General features: G+C 42.7%; 1 protein-coding gene across 11 annotated transcripts in view; it reads left to right on the forward strand.

Annotated features, from left to right (window-relative positions):
- Positions 1-15864, forward strand: part of CFAP206 (cilia and flagella associated protein 206) — a 38440-nt gene that overhangs the window by 14934 nt on the left and 7642 nt on the right. For all 11 annotated transcript variants that reach the window (XM_065590173.1, XM_065590176.1, XM_005299693.5 and 8 more), the window contains 3 exons: positions 6596-6794; positions 12915-13055; positions 13824-14017. In XM_065590173.1, coding sequence (XP_065446245.1) covers positions 6596-6794; positions 12915-13055; positions 13824-14017 — 534 coding nt within the window. The remainder of the gene's footprint in view (positions 1-6595; positions 6795-12914; positions 13056-13823; positions 14018-15864) is intronic.

The raw sequence follows: 15864 nt of genomic DNA on the forward strand, positions 1-15864 counted from the left end.
AAGTTAAAAGAAGTTTGTTATTACACCTGCCCTGAGTTGTCTTCTCAATAATTGTGGTTTTACAAACATATTTTCCTATTTTTTTAAAAATTTTCGTTTTCTTCCCAGTTGTTTTGCGAAAGACATAAAAAACAGGGAAAACTGACTCTAGGTGAACAGAGAAAATGATTATGCCAAAAGTGCTGTTAAATGCATAGAATAGCACTAAAAATAGATTTTCTCTATCCTTTTTCTTTATAGTAGCCTTAAATATTACTTTTAACAATAGTAGGTAAAAGTATTCAGAGATGAGTTTTAAGTTAATGATGCTTCACTATTGTATTATGTTGGAATAGCCTTGGCTCAGAGTCTTCTATCCATATTATTTTGAAACTAGGGCTGTGCAAACCTCCACATGGTCAGTTCTTATTTGGGTTCTTGTTTTTAGCTGGGAAGATATGTAATAAAATAGTCACTATGTTGTCCACTTTCTGTCATAATTAATGATAATAAAATTTTGGAAGGGATCTTAAACCTCATGCTTCATGGCTTAAGTAAATCTCTAACCGTTAGAGAGCCTCATGAGACCTAATATGGGGGACAGATTATCCCACATCTACCTTCTCTAGGGTTCTTATACCTTCCTTGGAAGCATCTGGTGCTGCCCACTGTCAAAGAGAGGATACTGGACTAGATGCCTCTTGGGTCTGATCCAACATAGCTGTTTCTAGGTGCCTGTTGATCTTACAAATTCATAGATTCATAGATTCTAGGACTGGAAGGGACCTCGAGAGGTCATCGAGTCCAGTCCCCTGCCCGCATGGCAGGACCAAATACCATCTAGACCATCCCTGATAGACATTTATCTAACCTACTCTTAAATATCTCCAGAGATGGAGATTCCACAACCTCCCTAGGCAATTTATTCCAGTGTTTAACCACCCTGACAGTTAGGAACTTTTTCCTAATGTCCAACCTAGACCTCCCTTGCTGCAGTTTAAACCCATTGCTTCTGGTTCTATCCTTAGAGGCTAAGGTGAACAAGTTTTCTCCCTCCTCCTTATGACACCCTTTTAAATACCTGAAAACTGCTATCATGTCCCCTCTCAGTCTTCTCTTTTCCAAACTAAACAAACCCAATTCTTTCAGCCTTCCTTCATAGGTCATGTTCTCAAGACCTTTAATCATTCTTGTTGCTCTTCTCTGGACCCTTTCCAATTTCTCCACATCTTTTTTAAAATGCGGTGCCCAGAACTGGACACAATACTCCAGCTGAGGCCTAACCAGAGCAGAGTAGAGCGGAAGAATGACTTCTCGTGTCTTGCTCACAACACACCTGTTAATACATCCCAGAATCATGTTTGCTTTTTTTGCAACAGCATCACACTGTTGACTCATATTTAGCTTGTGGTCCACTATAACCCCTAGATCCCTTTCTGTTGTACTCGTTCCTAGACAGTCTCTTCCCATTCTGTATGTGTGAAACTGATTTTTCCTTCCTAAGTGGAGCACTTTGCATTTGTCTTTGTTAAACTTCATCCTGTTTACCTCAGCCCATTTCTCCAATTTGTCCAGATCATTTTGAATTATGACCCTGTCCTCCAAAGCAGTTGCAATCCCTCCCAGTTTGGTATCATCCACAAACTTAATAAGCGTACTTTCTATGCCAATATCTAAGTCGTTGATGAAGATATTGAACAGCGCCGGTCCCAAAACAGACCCCTGCGGTACCCCACTCGTTATGCCTTTCCATCAGGATTGGGAACCATTAATAACAACTCTCTGAGTACGGTTATCCAGCCAGTTATGCACCCACCTTACAGTAGCCCCATCTAAATTGTATTTGCCTAGTTTATCGATAAGAATATCATGCGAGACTGTATCAAATGCCTTACTAAAGTCTAGGTATACCACATCCACAGCTTCACCCTTATCCACAAGGCTCGTTATCCTATCAAAGAAAGCTATCAGATTGGTTTGACATGATTTGTTTTTCACAAATCCATGCTGGCTGTTCCCTATCACCTTACCACCTTCCAAGTGTTTGCAAATGATTTCCTTAATTACTTGCTCCATTATCTTCCCTGGCACAGAAGTTAAACTAACTGGTCTGTAGTTTCCTGGGTTGTTTTTATTTCCCTTTTTATAGATGGGCACTATATTTGCCCTTTTCCAGTCTTCTGGAATCTCTCCCGTCTCCCATGATTTTCCAAAGATAATAGCTAGAGGCTCAGATACCTCCTCTATTAGCTCCTTGAGTATTCTAGGATGCATTTCATCAGGCCCTGGTGACTTGCAGGCATCTAACTTTTCTAAGTGATTTTTAACTTGTTCTTTTTTTTATTTTATCTGCTAAACCTACCCTCTTCCCATTAGCATTCACTATGTTAGGCATTCCTTCAGACTTCTCGGTGAAGACCGAAACAAAGAAGTCATTAAGCATCTCCGCCATTTCCAAGTTTCCTGTTACTGTTTCTCCCTCTTCACTAAGCAGTGGGCCTACCCTGTCTTTGGTCTTCCTCTTGCTTCTAATGTATTGATAAAAAGTCTTCTTGTTTCCCTTTATTCCCGTAGCTAGTTTGAGCTCATTTTGTGTCTTTGCCTTTCTAATCTTGCCCCTGCATTCCTGTGTTGTTTGCCTATATTCATCCTTTGTAATCTGTCCCAGTTTCCATTTTTTATATGACTCCTTTTTATTTTTTAGATCATGCAAGATCTCATGGTTAAGCCAAGGTGGTCTTTTGCCACATTTTCTATCTTTCCTAACCAGCGGAATAGCTTGCTTTTGGGCTCTTAATAGTGTCCCTTTGAAAAACTGCCAACTCTCCTCAGTTGTTTTTCCCCTCAGTCTTGATTCCCATGGGACCTTACCTATGAGCTCTCTGAGCTTACCAAAATCTGCCTTCCTGAAATCCATTGTCTCTATTTTGCTGTTCTCCCTTCTACCCTTCCTTAGAATTGCAAACTCTATGATTTCATGATCACTTTCACCCAGGCTGCCTTCTACTTTCAAATTGTCAACGAGTTCCTCCCTATTTGTTAAAATCAAGTCTAGAACAGCTTCCCCCCTAGTAGCTTTTTCAACCTTCTGAAATAAAAAGTTGTCTCCAATGCAGTCCAGGAATTTGTTGGATAGTCTGTGCCCCGCTGTGTTATTTTCCCAACATATATCTGGATAGTTGAAGTCCCCCATCACCACCAAATCTTGGGCTTTGGATGATTTTGTTAGTTGCTTAAAAAAAGCCTCATCCACCTCTTCCACCTGGTTAGGTGGCCTGTAGTAGACTCCTAGCATGACATCTCCCTTGTTTTTTACCCCTTTTAGCCTAACCCAGAGACTCTCAACACTTCTGTCTCCTATGTCCATCTCTACCTCAGTCCAAGTGTGTACATTTTTAATATATAAGGCAACACCTCCTCCCTTTTTCCCCTGTCTATCCTTCCTGAGCAAGCTGTACCCATCCACACCAACATTCCAATCATGTGTATTATCCCACCAAGTTTCAGTGATGCCAACAATGTCATAGTTGTATTTATTTATTAGCACTTCCAGTTCTTCCTGCTTATTGCCCATACTTCTCGCATTTGTATATAGGCATCTAAGATACTGGTTTGATCTTTCCTCCCAGTTTTGTCCTGACCCTCCTTTCTCTCTGACAATATAGCCCACACTCCCTCTCGTTTCCGACCCATCTCCCCGGTCTCCATGTTCCCCACTTACCTGTGGGCTTTGCTCACCTGTCCCCGTCGAACCTAGTTTAAAGCCCTCCTCACTAGGTTAGCCAGTCTGTGTCCAAATAGGGTCTTTCCTCTCCTCGAAAGGTGAACGCCATCTCTGCCTAGCAGTCCTTCCTCGAATAGCATCCCGTGGTCTAGGAAGCCAAAGCCCTCCTGGCGACACCATCTTCGCAGCCAGGCATTCACCTCCATGATGCATCTGTCTCTGCCCGGGCCCCTACCTTTGACAGGAAGAACTGAAGAGAATACCACCTGCGCTCCAAACTCCTTCACCCGTACTCCCAGAGCCCTGTAGTCATTCTTGATCCGCTCAGTGTCACACCGCGCAGTATCATTTGTGCCCACATGGATGAGTAGCATGGGGTAGTAGTCAGAGGGCTGGATAATCCTCGACAATGCCTCCGTAACGTCTCGGATACGGGCTCCCGGCAGGCAGCATACCTCCCGAGATGAAATGTCAGGGCGACAGATGGGCGCCTCCGTCCCCCTCAGCAGAGAGTCTCCAACCACCACTACCCTACGTTTCCTATTCGCAGTGGTGGCAGCAGACCTCCCAGCCTTAGGGGTACGAGGCTTCTCCTCCTTTACTGTAGGGAGTGATTCCTTCTTTCCTGTATCAAGAAGAGCATAACGGTTACCTATTACCACGGCAGAGGGTTCGGAGCAGGGGTGGAGCACTGCCCGCTGCCAGAAGTAACCAGCTGCCAGTGTCCACCCTGAGCCATCTCCTCCTCCACCAGTGGTGTATCAGCAGTCCTGTGTACTGGGACAGCTACCTCAGCTGTCTCCACATGGACACTGTCGAGGAATTGCTCGTGGGTTCGAATGCTCCTCAACCTAGCCACCTCCTCCTGTAGCTCTCCCACCTGCTGTCTGAGAGATTCCACCAGCAGGCACCTTTCACATTGGATGGTCCCCCCAGCCTGGATATCAGTAAGTGGAAATTGCAAGTTACAGTCTCTGCAAAACCACACCAGGATCTGGGTAGAAGCATCCATGCTCAGGTGCTCTGTCTGGCTACAGGCACAGGTGGAGGAGACAGAAGCAGTGCTGGCACAGGTGTTGCGGGTCCTCCTAACCATCGTAAGCCTCCCTCTGTCAAACTCCTGTCTGCAGCCCCCTGTCAGCTGAAAGGGTTGTTTAAGCAAGAAGTTTTGAATGTAGTTGGTTTATAGGTATTAAGGGGAATAAAGAGAAAACAGATAGAACCGGCAAGGGACCCTCGCCCCCTTCCTGCTCCCTTCCAAACTCCCTTGCGAAACTCCCTGTTAGCAGCCCCTGGTCGCTTGTGCGCTGCTTTATAAAGCCCTGGCCTGTATTAATGCCCCGCCCACTGATTAAGGCTCAGCCACTTACCAGAGGCTTCTAGCTTTCAAACCTTCCTTTGAAGCTCACAGCTTCCAACTGCCAGCCACAGCACACGGTCCTTCAAACAACCAAAACAAACAAACAGACTGACAAACACAAGCTCAGCACACAGCAAGTAACCCTCAAACACAAACAAACACACACTACAGACAGTCACTTACCCCAAAAGGGTGCTGTATTGCTCCTCCTTCACCTGGAGAACTCCCTTGCGAAACTCCCTGTTAGCAGCTGGAGTCCTTTTAGCAAACACCCCTTTCTTCTATCCTGCTACCCAGAGCAATTATTTCCCTGTGTCTTCTCTCTCGCTGTACTGTTCATTTTTATTACAAGGGCCAAAAACATACTTGTCACTTTACAAGCAAACAAGACGGCACATCATTCCTGTCCTAAGGAGTTTACCATAGATTTCCTTTCTTGAATGGCTTCTCTTTACCAGGTTATTTGCTTGTTTTTTTCACCTCTGTTAGCAACAGAATATGTACAAGATACTTGATTCCATCTGTGCTCTTGCAGGTAGAACTTTCCCCATCACAAGACTACTTAATTCTACTTGTCTTCAAATTGCTGCAGAGAAGTTGTATTGTGTAAGAGCACCAGGAGATTATTTTATAATTTAGCATTTGTAGCACAGGGCCTGGATTGAGAATGTAGCAGACAAGCATTTTAGAGTATACAGTAGGCTCACTCATTTTCCAACAATTGAGCTAAAGATGGTTATGATGCTATTTACAGCAAAAATTATTTTGCTGCCATTCCTCTGTTTTAGTTTCTTGTGTCCATAGCATTTCATGATAGTGATGCTGATGAACAACAGAGCTAACTCCCATACCAATTCTTATCATGGCTTCATTAACATGAATGCTAATGTGCTAGGATGAATTTTAAGTTCCTTGAATGTATTCCTGATGTCGGGGGAGCCCTTTTCTACTGTGCTAAGATCTGAAAACTTGAAGATGGCTGTGTTAACATTCAAAATCTATTCAGCATAGTCAGGAATGTAATTAATTTTCTGCTGGCCATTTCCTCAGTGATTTCAGATATGTTACAACAGGCCCATTTTCTGCCACTGTCTTTGAAATCTGTATCTGTACTAGACTGTTTTGGGACTGAGGGAAAATGAGAGGAACAAAGGCTGAAATTTGTCTATGCCTAGGTCTGTTTGTGTTTCTTTTTATAGTTAACCTGAGTATAGGAATTTCTTCTTTATTGCCTTCCTCTGCGTATCTTCTCTTTTTGCATTTATATTATTATATTTGTGGGGAGGAGGCGAGACTCTTTTCCAATATAATTCAGAAAATCGCCTCCAATGTTTTCCCAAAATGTTGTTAAATGATTTCTAGGATTTGGGCCTGATCTTGCAAACCCTCCACTGGGATTTCTGAGTGCAGAGGGCATGTAGGATTGGGCCCTTTGCATTTAACAGTTGTATTTGTGAGTATTGTTTACAGTATTTGTTTAATTTTACAGACAAAGCAAATGTAGATTTCAGGTCTTTCTTATTATTTTTTAGCCTATCTTTCTAGCACTATCTAACCTCTGGACGAGCTTTCAGGATGAGATATTGCTGCTGAGTTTCCTGACTAATTTGACAGTCAGTCTACAGCAGTTCTTGGGAATCCATGCACAACTCTTTCCTGATGATGTGATGGAGTCGCTTCTCGAAGGAGTGACTGTGAAAAGTGATGAGCAAAGGATAAAGGAAACCATAGGTACTGAAAGTTATCACATTTCCTTTTTCCCGTTTGAGTCCTTTTATGATTTTGTGACTTAAATCCTGTTTCTAAAAAGTGCAACATTCCTATCTAAAGCAGGACCTGACCCTGCAAATCTTTACTGACATAGGGGTCCTTACCCAATAGTCCTGTTGAGGGCAACAGAATTTGTAGGTGCTCAGGACCACATACGAGCACTTAATGCTTTACAGAACTGAACTCTTACTTTCTTGATGAAAACATGCTTTACATATAATTAGTACACATCTTCTGAAAACTGAGAGGAAAACAATGCTTGGACACCAATATCTGCTCCCTGGTATAGTGCTACTGTTTCTTCTACATTATCAGTGTGCTGCTAAACCTGGGACTGCTGCTGTTCCCCATGAAGTCAATGGACACTTTGCCACTAACTTCTGTAGGTGTGAGATCAGACCTTTTTCATCTAAGGCCCTGTCAATGCTGTAGTTGAAATTTTGCTAGCAACACTCTTGGGAAGAGCATGTGAGATGGAATTCAGATGCAATTTTTAAAGTTACTCTTATGGCATAAGCTACTAAATCATTCTTTATGTTAAATTTGTAAACACCTTGACATATCTTCATATATTTTCCCATAATACTGACCAAAATGGGATCCTGATCCCTACTGGAGCAACTGGGTGCTATCTTAAACAAACTAGGGAAATACAACCTAGATGGAGCTGCTATGAGGTGGATGCATAACTGGTTGGAAAAACATTCCTAGAGGTAGTTATCAATGGTTCACAGTCAAGCTGGAAGTGAATATTGAGTGGGGACCCGCAGGGATCAGTTCTGGGTCCAGTTCTGTTCAATATCTTCATCAGTGATTCTGATAATGGTATAGAGAATACACTTCTAAAGTTTGCAGATGATACCAAGTTGGGAGGGGTTGCTTTGGAGGATAGAATTAAAATTCAAAATGATCTGGACAAACTGGAGAGATGGTCTGCAGTAAATAGGATGAAATTCCATAAGGACATATGCAAAGTACTCCACTCAGGAAAGAACAATCAGTTGCACACATACAAAATGGGAAATGACTGCCAACGAAGGAGTACTGCAAAAAGGGATCCGGGGGTCATGGTGGATCACAAGCTAAATATGAGTCAACAGTGTAACATTGTTGCAAAAAAAGCAAATATCATTCTGGGATGTATTAGCAGGAGTGTTGTAAGTAAGACATGAGAAGTAATTCTTCCGCTCTACTCTACGCTGATTAGGCCGCAACTGGAGTATTGTGTCCAGTTCTGGGCGCCATATTTCAGGAAAGATAGGGACAAATTGGAGAAAGTCCAGAGAAGAGCAACAAAAATGATTGAAGGCATGACTTTTGAGGGAAAAGTGAAAAAATTGGGTTTGTTTAGTCTGGAGAAGAGAAGACTGAGAGGGGACTTGATAATATTTCCAAGTACATAAAAGGTTGTTACAAAGAGCAGTGAGAAAAATTGTTCTCGTTAATCTCTGAGGATAGGACAAGAAGCAATGGGCTTAAATTATAGCAAGAGTGGTTTAGGTTGGACATTAGGAAAAATTTCCTAACTGTCAGGGTGGTTAAGCACTGAAATAAATTGCCTAGGGAGGTTGTGGAATCTCTGTCATTGGACATTTTTAAGAGCAGGTTAGACAAACACCTGCCTGAGATGGTGTAGATAATACTAAGTCCTGCTATGAGTGCAAGGGCCTGGACTAGATGACCTCTTGAGGTCTCTTCCAGTCCTACAATCCTATGATAATATAAACAATAAATACTAAAAAGTGTCTGCAGTATAGGCAAGGCCAAGCAGAGGGGGGGCCAGGAGGGCCATTTGGCCTGGGCCTCAAGCTCAAAGGGGGCCTCAAATTTAGACACTTGTTCATTTTTTGGCATTTGATAAGTTTCTAAACTTGTTTTTATGAGCATCCCTATCGGACCAAAATGTGACACATTCTCTCAGCTTAGAGCTGCAAATTTAAGCAAATAAGAGATGTGATTTGGTAAAAGACATAATTTTGTTGTTAACTGATATAGATTTTGTCATATTAATGAGTTAAAAATGTTCATAAATATTAATAAAAGTATATTGGTTCTGATGGCACAAGATTAGATTGTGATGAACGTGTCCTCTCAGATCAGCTGGTTAAACAAACCACTACTACTGGCTGGTGCTGGATCAAGTGCATGTTGAAAGGTAGAGAATTGTTACATTTTAGTGTCTTTATAGTTTTACGCCTAGTTGACTAAGGAATTATTTATGTGTGAGAATTCCTCATTATTATCTTCACATGGTAGCTAAAAGAGGTGACTGTTTGGTTGATTGAGCCTAGCTTGGTAGCTTGGCCATCATCATAGGCTTTCATAGTCTATAGGCCCAGAGTCAAGGTGAAAATTGGTGAGGACAATCTTGTACGGTGAGTTTCGTGAGGACACACATTTGAAATTTCCCTCTGTCTGTATCTGTGTCTGTGTGTACTATATATATGTCATCCCTTTGTCTTCAGCTTAGCCTGTTATATTATACCTTGTGTGCTTGAGTTTTGATTCTGTGATAAGGATAATAATCTGTCTGACTGTTTCATTTTGTGTTCTTAATTAGTATTCCTTCGTTTTAAGTCTTTTCAGCATTTGTGTACATGTTTACAGTAGAAGATTTCAAGTGTAGATAAGCTACTTATTTACAGCAGAATATTTCAAGTGTGGATAGGTTACATACTGACCAGATGGATCACTATGAAGATGAGATTTGGAAGTGGTGCAAGCAAGAGACAGTGAGAGCAACTGAGTGAAGCAACAGCTAAGAGCTCAAAGCCAAGAACTTCATTTCTCAAACCACTGGAAAACGCACCTTACCCAACAAACAACGCTACAGATAATGAAAACTCAGCAACTGCAACAGGTGATATTTCAATGCCAATACCTGAACATGAGGACAGTAGTCAAGAAGGAGATGTGCCAACAGTAACAGATGCAGCAGAAGATCCTGTGTGTGATCAAGAAACTCAACAGCAACAGGAAGATGTAGATCTTATGCAGCAAGAGCAATTAATGAGTACAGTACTACAGGTTTGACTGTGACCGATATTGGAATTATTGACAAGAGCAATGCTGCCCAAATGCAATCTTTTCTTCAAATTAGTTGTTTTGAAATTCCAAGTAACATTCCACGAGATGCTGATAATCATGCTTTCCCTACTCATCTGCTGACAAAAACTCTTCCAAACAGTGAGACCTGCACAAGAGACTGTTTTTCCATACTCCAGCATAACCAGTCTCTGTACTGTGCACCCTGCTTCATTTTGAACAAAAGTGCTACAAATGCATCGATTCTCTCTGATCAATCAGGATGCAGCATCAACAGAGGTTGGAGGAAGTTGAAAGACCGAATACCATCACATGAGAGGTCAATGTCACACAAAGAAAACGATGTTGCACAGAAATCAGCCAATAGGATAGCAGCAGCTAAAAGTTCAGTTGAGAATTTACTCTTGACTGAACTCTCTACATAAATTAATAACTGGAAAAAACTTCTTGAGCGCATCCTGAATGTCATCCTTTTTCTTTCTGAGCGGGGATTGGCTTTCTTTGGTTCCAGTCAATGTAATGGTGATTGTGCAAAAGGAAACTTTCTAGGCATAGTTGAGCTCCTCAGCAGATATGACCCGCTTTTATCAGAGCATGTTAAACATGTTCGAGAATCGCAAGAGAGTCAAAAGAGCATGCAAGTCTATTATTTCTCCACACTCATACAAAACGAGTTTATTGAGCTATGTGGGTCATTGGTACAAACAACAATTCTTGATGAGATTTGAAATGCCAAGTATTTTTCAATCATTGCTGATGCCACTCCAGGTTGTTCTCACAAGGAACAGACTACTATGGTTATTTGATATGTTAAGATTGTAGACAGCTCAAAAAATTCAACTGAAGAAAGGTTTATTTTGTTTGATAATTACACAAGAAAAACTGGAAAAGAAATTGCTGCTCGAGTACTAGCAATTCTAGAAGATATTAAGTTAGATTTTCAAATCTGCATTGGTCAAGCTTATGACTATGGATCTAATATGGCTGGGAAGTACAAAGGTGTACAAGCAGTTCTGCTTGAGCATAATTCAAACTGTATTTTGTCCAGCTGTGGAAACCACACACTAAACTTTGTAGGTGTTGACTGTGTTGAATCACGCAAGGAGGCAATTACTTACTTTGGAACTGATCAGCAAATGTACAATCTCTTCAGTAGCGGTCCACAAAGGTGGGAAATTCTGAAGCAATATCTTCCTGTTTCACAGCATGGGATGTCCAAAACTAGATGGTCTGCATGGATTCATGGTGTTCAACCAGTTGTGCAGCATTTGAATTCAGTGAGAAAGGCTTTAAATGAACTTGAATCTCTCAATCTCACTGCACAGGCTGGAACTGAACTTCAGTCTATTTAGAAGCACATGTCCAAATTTGAAAGCAGTCTGATGTCATCTTTGTGGATGAAGCTACTTACAATGATCCACCAAACTAATCTGGTAATTGAAGCACAAGCAATAAATTAAATTAATAGAGATATCCTATCTCCTAGAACTGGAAGGGACCTTGAAGGTCATCAAGTCCAGTCCCCTACCTTCACTAGCAGGACCAAGTACTGATTTTGCCCCAGATCTCTAGGTGGCCCCCTCAAGGATTGAACTCACAACCCTGGGTTTAGCAGGCCAATGCTCAAACCACTGAGCTATCCCTACACTTGTTATTGAGAGGGATAACATTGAAAGTCTTATCAATGACATTCAACAGATTTATGAACAATGGGATGCAATCCTGACTGAATCCAAATTAGTAGCACAGAATATTGGAATTTCATCTGAGTTCTCCATCAGTCGCAACCTACCTACTGAATCTGGTGCCAAGCAGCATTATAGGGTCAATGTCTTCCTTGTCATCATTGGCTCTATTCAATCAGGTCTGCGACTAATTCGTATCTTTTTTGGGTTTCTTTGGCAGTTCAACAGACTGAGTAATGAAGATCTACTTTCTGCAACTGAACAATTTCAGCACCAGTACAACAAAGAAATCTCAAAAGATCTCAGTGACGAGGTCATCTTCCTCAAACGAATATATTCCACAAACTTTAATTTGGATTGCAAGCCAAAGGAATTGCTTCTAGAAATACTCGAACTTGGACTCTCTGGGGTGTCTCCTAATATCACAATTGCAATGCGTATTTTTGTCAGTTTGCCTGCATCAGTGGCTTCAGGTGAACGCACCTTCAACCTGTTGAAGCAGGTAAAGAACTATCACTGTTCAACTATGGAACAAGAGCATTTGAATGGGCTCGCCATGCTTAATATTAACTGTGACATTGCATGAAAGCTAGATTTTTCCTCAATAATTAGTGCATTTGCACAGAAAAAGGCTAGAAAAGCATTTGTTAAATAAAAAAATATTCAAATTATGTCTCAGTCTTTTTTTGGTGCCTTATTTTGTTTTCATGTGTCGTCATTTTTTATTATGGCTAGGGGCCTCAAAAGCTGGAAGTAGCCTGGACCTCTGAGAGGGCCTGAGTATAGGTATGAATTTATATAATAAAGTACAGCTTTAACTATTATTAAAGTATGTATATAAATGCATCCAATTAAAATGCCACATTGATTTTAGAAATGCCCTGCACTTTAATAATTCAGGATTCCTTGTGTTTTGTTTTGTCTGTTTATGCCTACTGAAACCTCCGAGATGGAAAAAAACAGTTTAATTAATTAGGGATATTAGGTTATCAGAAATATTTGTTAGGGAGATATCCCTACCAATTAACCAAGTTCTGCTGTAGTGGATTTGAAACAAATGGGTGAGTTTAAAACAATGGCTGAAATTATTAGATTTTACTTTCTGTTTGTGGCCATGTGCTTCCAAGGAAAAGCTAACCTGCTAGAATGTCTGCAGGCAGTCTACCACCAAAAAATAAGTAGGCCATGGTGCATTCCCTGTCCTATGGAAACCAGTGGAGCTGTAGGCATTCAACACTTCAGGCCACAATGTGTTAAAGCATGATTGAACTCCCTTTGAGATTCCCATTAAATCACCTTTTAGACATCATGTATTTTATTGTCATCTTTCCTTTGCCAAATTCTCTTTCAGGAATAAAAGTAAATATTTCTGATTTCAAGGAACAAGAGTGGCTTTTTCCAGAAACCACGGCTAATTTTGATCAGTTGTTAATCCAGTACCGTGGGTTTTGTGCTCACACACTTGCTGAAAAAGATGGCCTCCTCCTCCCAGGTGTGTTCTGTATTATTATTAATATTATTATGTGTATTATTGGTGCCTAGAGTTAAATTTTTTCTTACTGTAAATATGCATACATTAGCAAAAAAATACATTTAAAGACATATACACTGTGTATTTCCTTCTGTGCCAGCATGCAAACTAGAATAATTCATTGAACACTTTTGCACTTTATACCTAACATATAGTTCTAATAATCCTCTGTGTTTTTGAGTGTTTGTGAAATTATAATTAGTGTTTATATAACCATATATTCTGGACTTGGCTATGTTGTTCATATATTTTGTCCCAGCAATCTCTCCAGCTCAAATATGTCTCTACCTAAGTTCCCTCTAAGCTGCTCAGCCATGCGGCTGCACAGCTACCTATTAAGCACTGCTCAGGGCTGTGGCAGGGAGAGATGCCTCTCCACAAGCCCCGGACCTGCCATGATACCGCTCCCCCAACCCAGCCCAGCCCTGGACCTGCTGTGGCCGAGGGACAGATGCCCCGGCCCCAACCCAGCCTGGCCGGGACCTGCTGCGGCCGGGGGAGAGGCGCCTCTCCCCCAGCCCAGGTGCTGCTGCAGGGAAAGAGAGCTGGGGGGAGGAGTCCTCTCTCTCTCTACCATAGCCCCGTGGAGCCCCACGGCACCCCAAACCCCTCTCCCCACCCCAGATCCCGCACCACCAGCTGGAGCCCTCACCCCCCCACACCCCAGCCCTCTGCCCCTCTGTGTTGAATGATTTATTGGTTCACTCTTGTTTTTGCTTTATTTGTTAGGAAATCCTGCTATTGGAATTTTGAAACATAAGGAGAAATATTACACTTTCAGTTCCAAGGAATCAGCATATGTTTTTTCCAAAACCCCAGATATGTTCATTCAGTTGATTGGAGAAAAAGCAAAAGAATGTGCTGAACTTATTCAGCTGCTTGAGCTTCATCATCAGTTTGAATCCCTTGCTCCTTGTTCACAGGTATTCACTGCTTGCATCCCCTGTTGAATAGGTGATGTGACACTGACCTATCTGTCCTTTTGATTCACTGAAAAGTGTTGGGACCTGGCCAATCTGGAATTAGTGGGACACAGAAAAAATTTGTTTTATGGAGACAATACTTTGTCTGAGGACATATGTAGTCCTCTACCCAGCAAAGAGAGTACAGTATGTGAGGATCCAGCAGATCCTACTCTTTGGTGTACAGATGAAGGGCATCACTTCTGGGAAATTGTTCACCCTTAAACTCTATATGTGGGAGGGGCAGGGCCACGGAAATTCAGTGGTGGCAGCATTCTCCTATCTTCAGTCCAGAGAAATTCTGTGGATGATGTTTCCTGTTCCCCCTTTGAAGAAATCGTTTGTGTAAGGGAGGAGAGGGCCCTGTGTAATTAAGCATTGTAGATGAATATGAGAAACTTGGTCAGCACAAGTTGGAGACCCTTTGTCCATCCCTGTATATTGTAATAGGGAAAAAATGTCATTTGGGGAGAAAAATCATAGATGATATTTTTAAAATTATATTTTTAGCGTATGGGTGTTAACATTGGTGTCCTGGACAAATTCCAACTTGGACAACTGCATTCTGCTTTTTAAATCCCCCCTGCAGTTTCAGTTAGATATTGTATTCTTCATTTAATTGTCCTGTGTATTGTTAAACAGGTGCTAGGCTTTACCCCAGAGGTAGCTACTCTTCAGCAATCCCTGCATAAATTTTGTACGGTAACTCCTCACATAAAGTCGTCCCGGTTAACGTTGTTTCGTTATGTTGCTGATCAATTAGAGAACATGATCGTTTAAAAGTTGTGCAATGCTCCCTGTAGTAGGGCAGCTGCCCCACTCCAAGGTAAAAGGGATTAAGAGCAGCTGAGGGAGGCTGGCGAGGTAGTTGGCCCTAGGTGTGGCTGGCTTAATTAGGCCACAGCTGGCCTGGATAATAGGGCTGTGGGGCCAGGAGACAGAGAAATCTCACTCTAGCACTGGAGTGAGAAGGGCTAGCTGTCTGGGAGCAAGATACCTGAAGCGGAGCAGTGCTGGGGAAGGGCAAAGGGAGCTCCGGAGATCCAGCCTGGTAAACCCCCAGGCTGCAGGCCTTGGTGAAGGCCTCCGAAAGGTTCTGGGGCTGCAGAAGGGTAGCCCGGGGATAGGCCAAGGCAGCAGGTCCTACCCCCTTGCCTATGATGAGTGGCCATTATAGACTTCAGTCTGCCCCAGGGAAGTAGCCACTGAGGCAATGTGGGTTTAGAGCGTTGGGGGTTCCCCTGGAAGAGGAGACTCAGAGCATGGGGGTACTGCTGGGGCAGAGCCCCGAAGTAAAGGGGCACCGAAGTCCAGGAGGGACATGGGGGGCCTGAGGCAGGTGAGCCACTGGCCAGCAGAGGGCACTCTAAGGCTGGAAAAGAGCTAATTCCCAGGACGATCGGCAGGAGGTGTCACACCCGTGAGTCTGCGCGCTGCTACAGTCCCTTATAACGTTGTTTGGCAGCTGACTGCTTTGTCCACTGCTTGCAGAAAGAGCAGCCCGTTGGAGCTAGCTGGTGGGGGCTTGGAACCAGGGTGGACCGACAGCCCCCCATCAGCTCCCCACTCCCCTAAGTTTCCTGTGCAGCAGCCGCCCAGCAGGCTATCAATTGCCGGGCAGTTCAGCTGGCCCTCCCCCCACTGCCATGTGCTGCTCCTGCCCTCTGCCTTGGAGCTGCTCCCGGGGAGCATCCTGCTTGCTGTGCAGAGGTGAGGGGAAGAGAGGTGCTAATGTCAGGCTGTCCCTCTCCTCCCGCTCCTGTCCCCTGCTCTTGTACCTTATCTCCACAGAGCAATGGGGGAACATG

Source organism: Chrysemys picta, chromosome 3 (assembly GCF_011386835.1).
Source record: "Chrysemys picta bellii isolate R12L10 chromosome 3, ASM1138683v2, whole genome shotgun sequence".
Classification (NCBI taxonomy): Eukaryota; Metazoa; Chordata; order Testudines; family Emydidae; genus Chrysemys; species Chrysemys picta.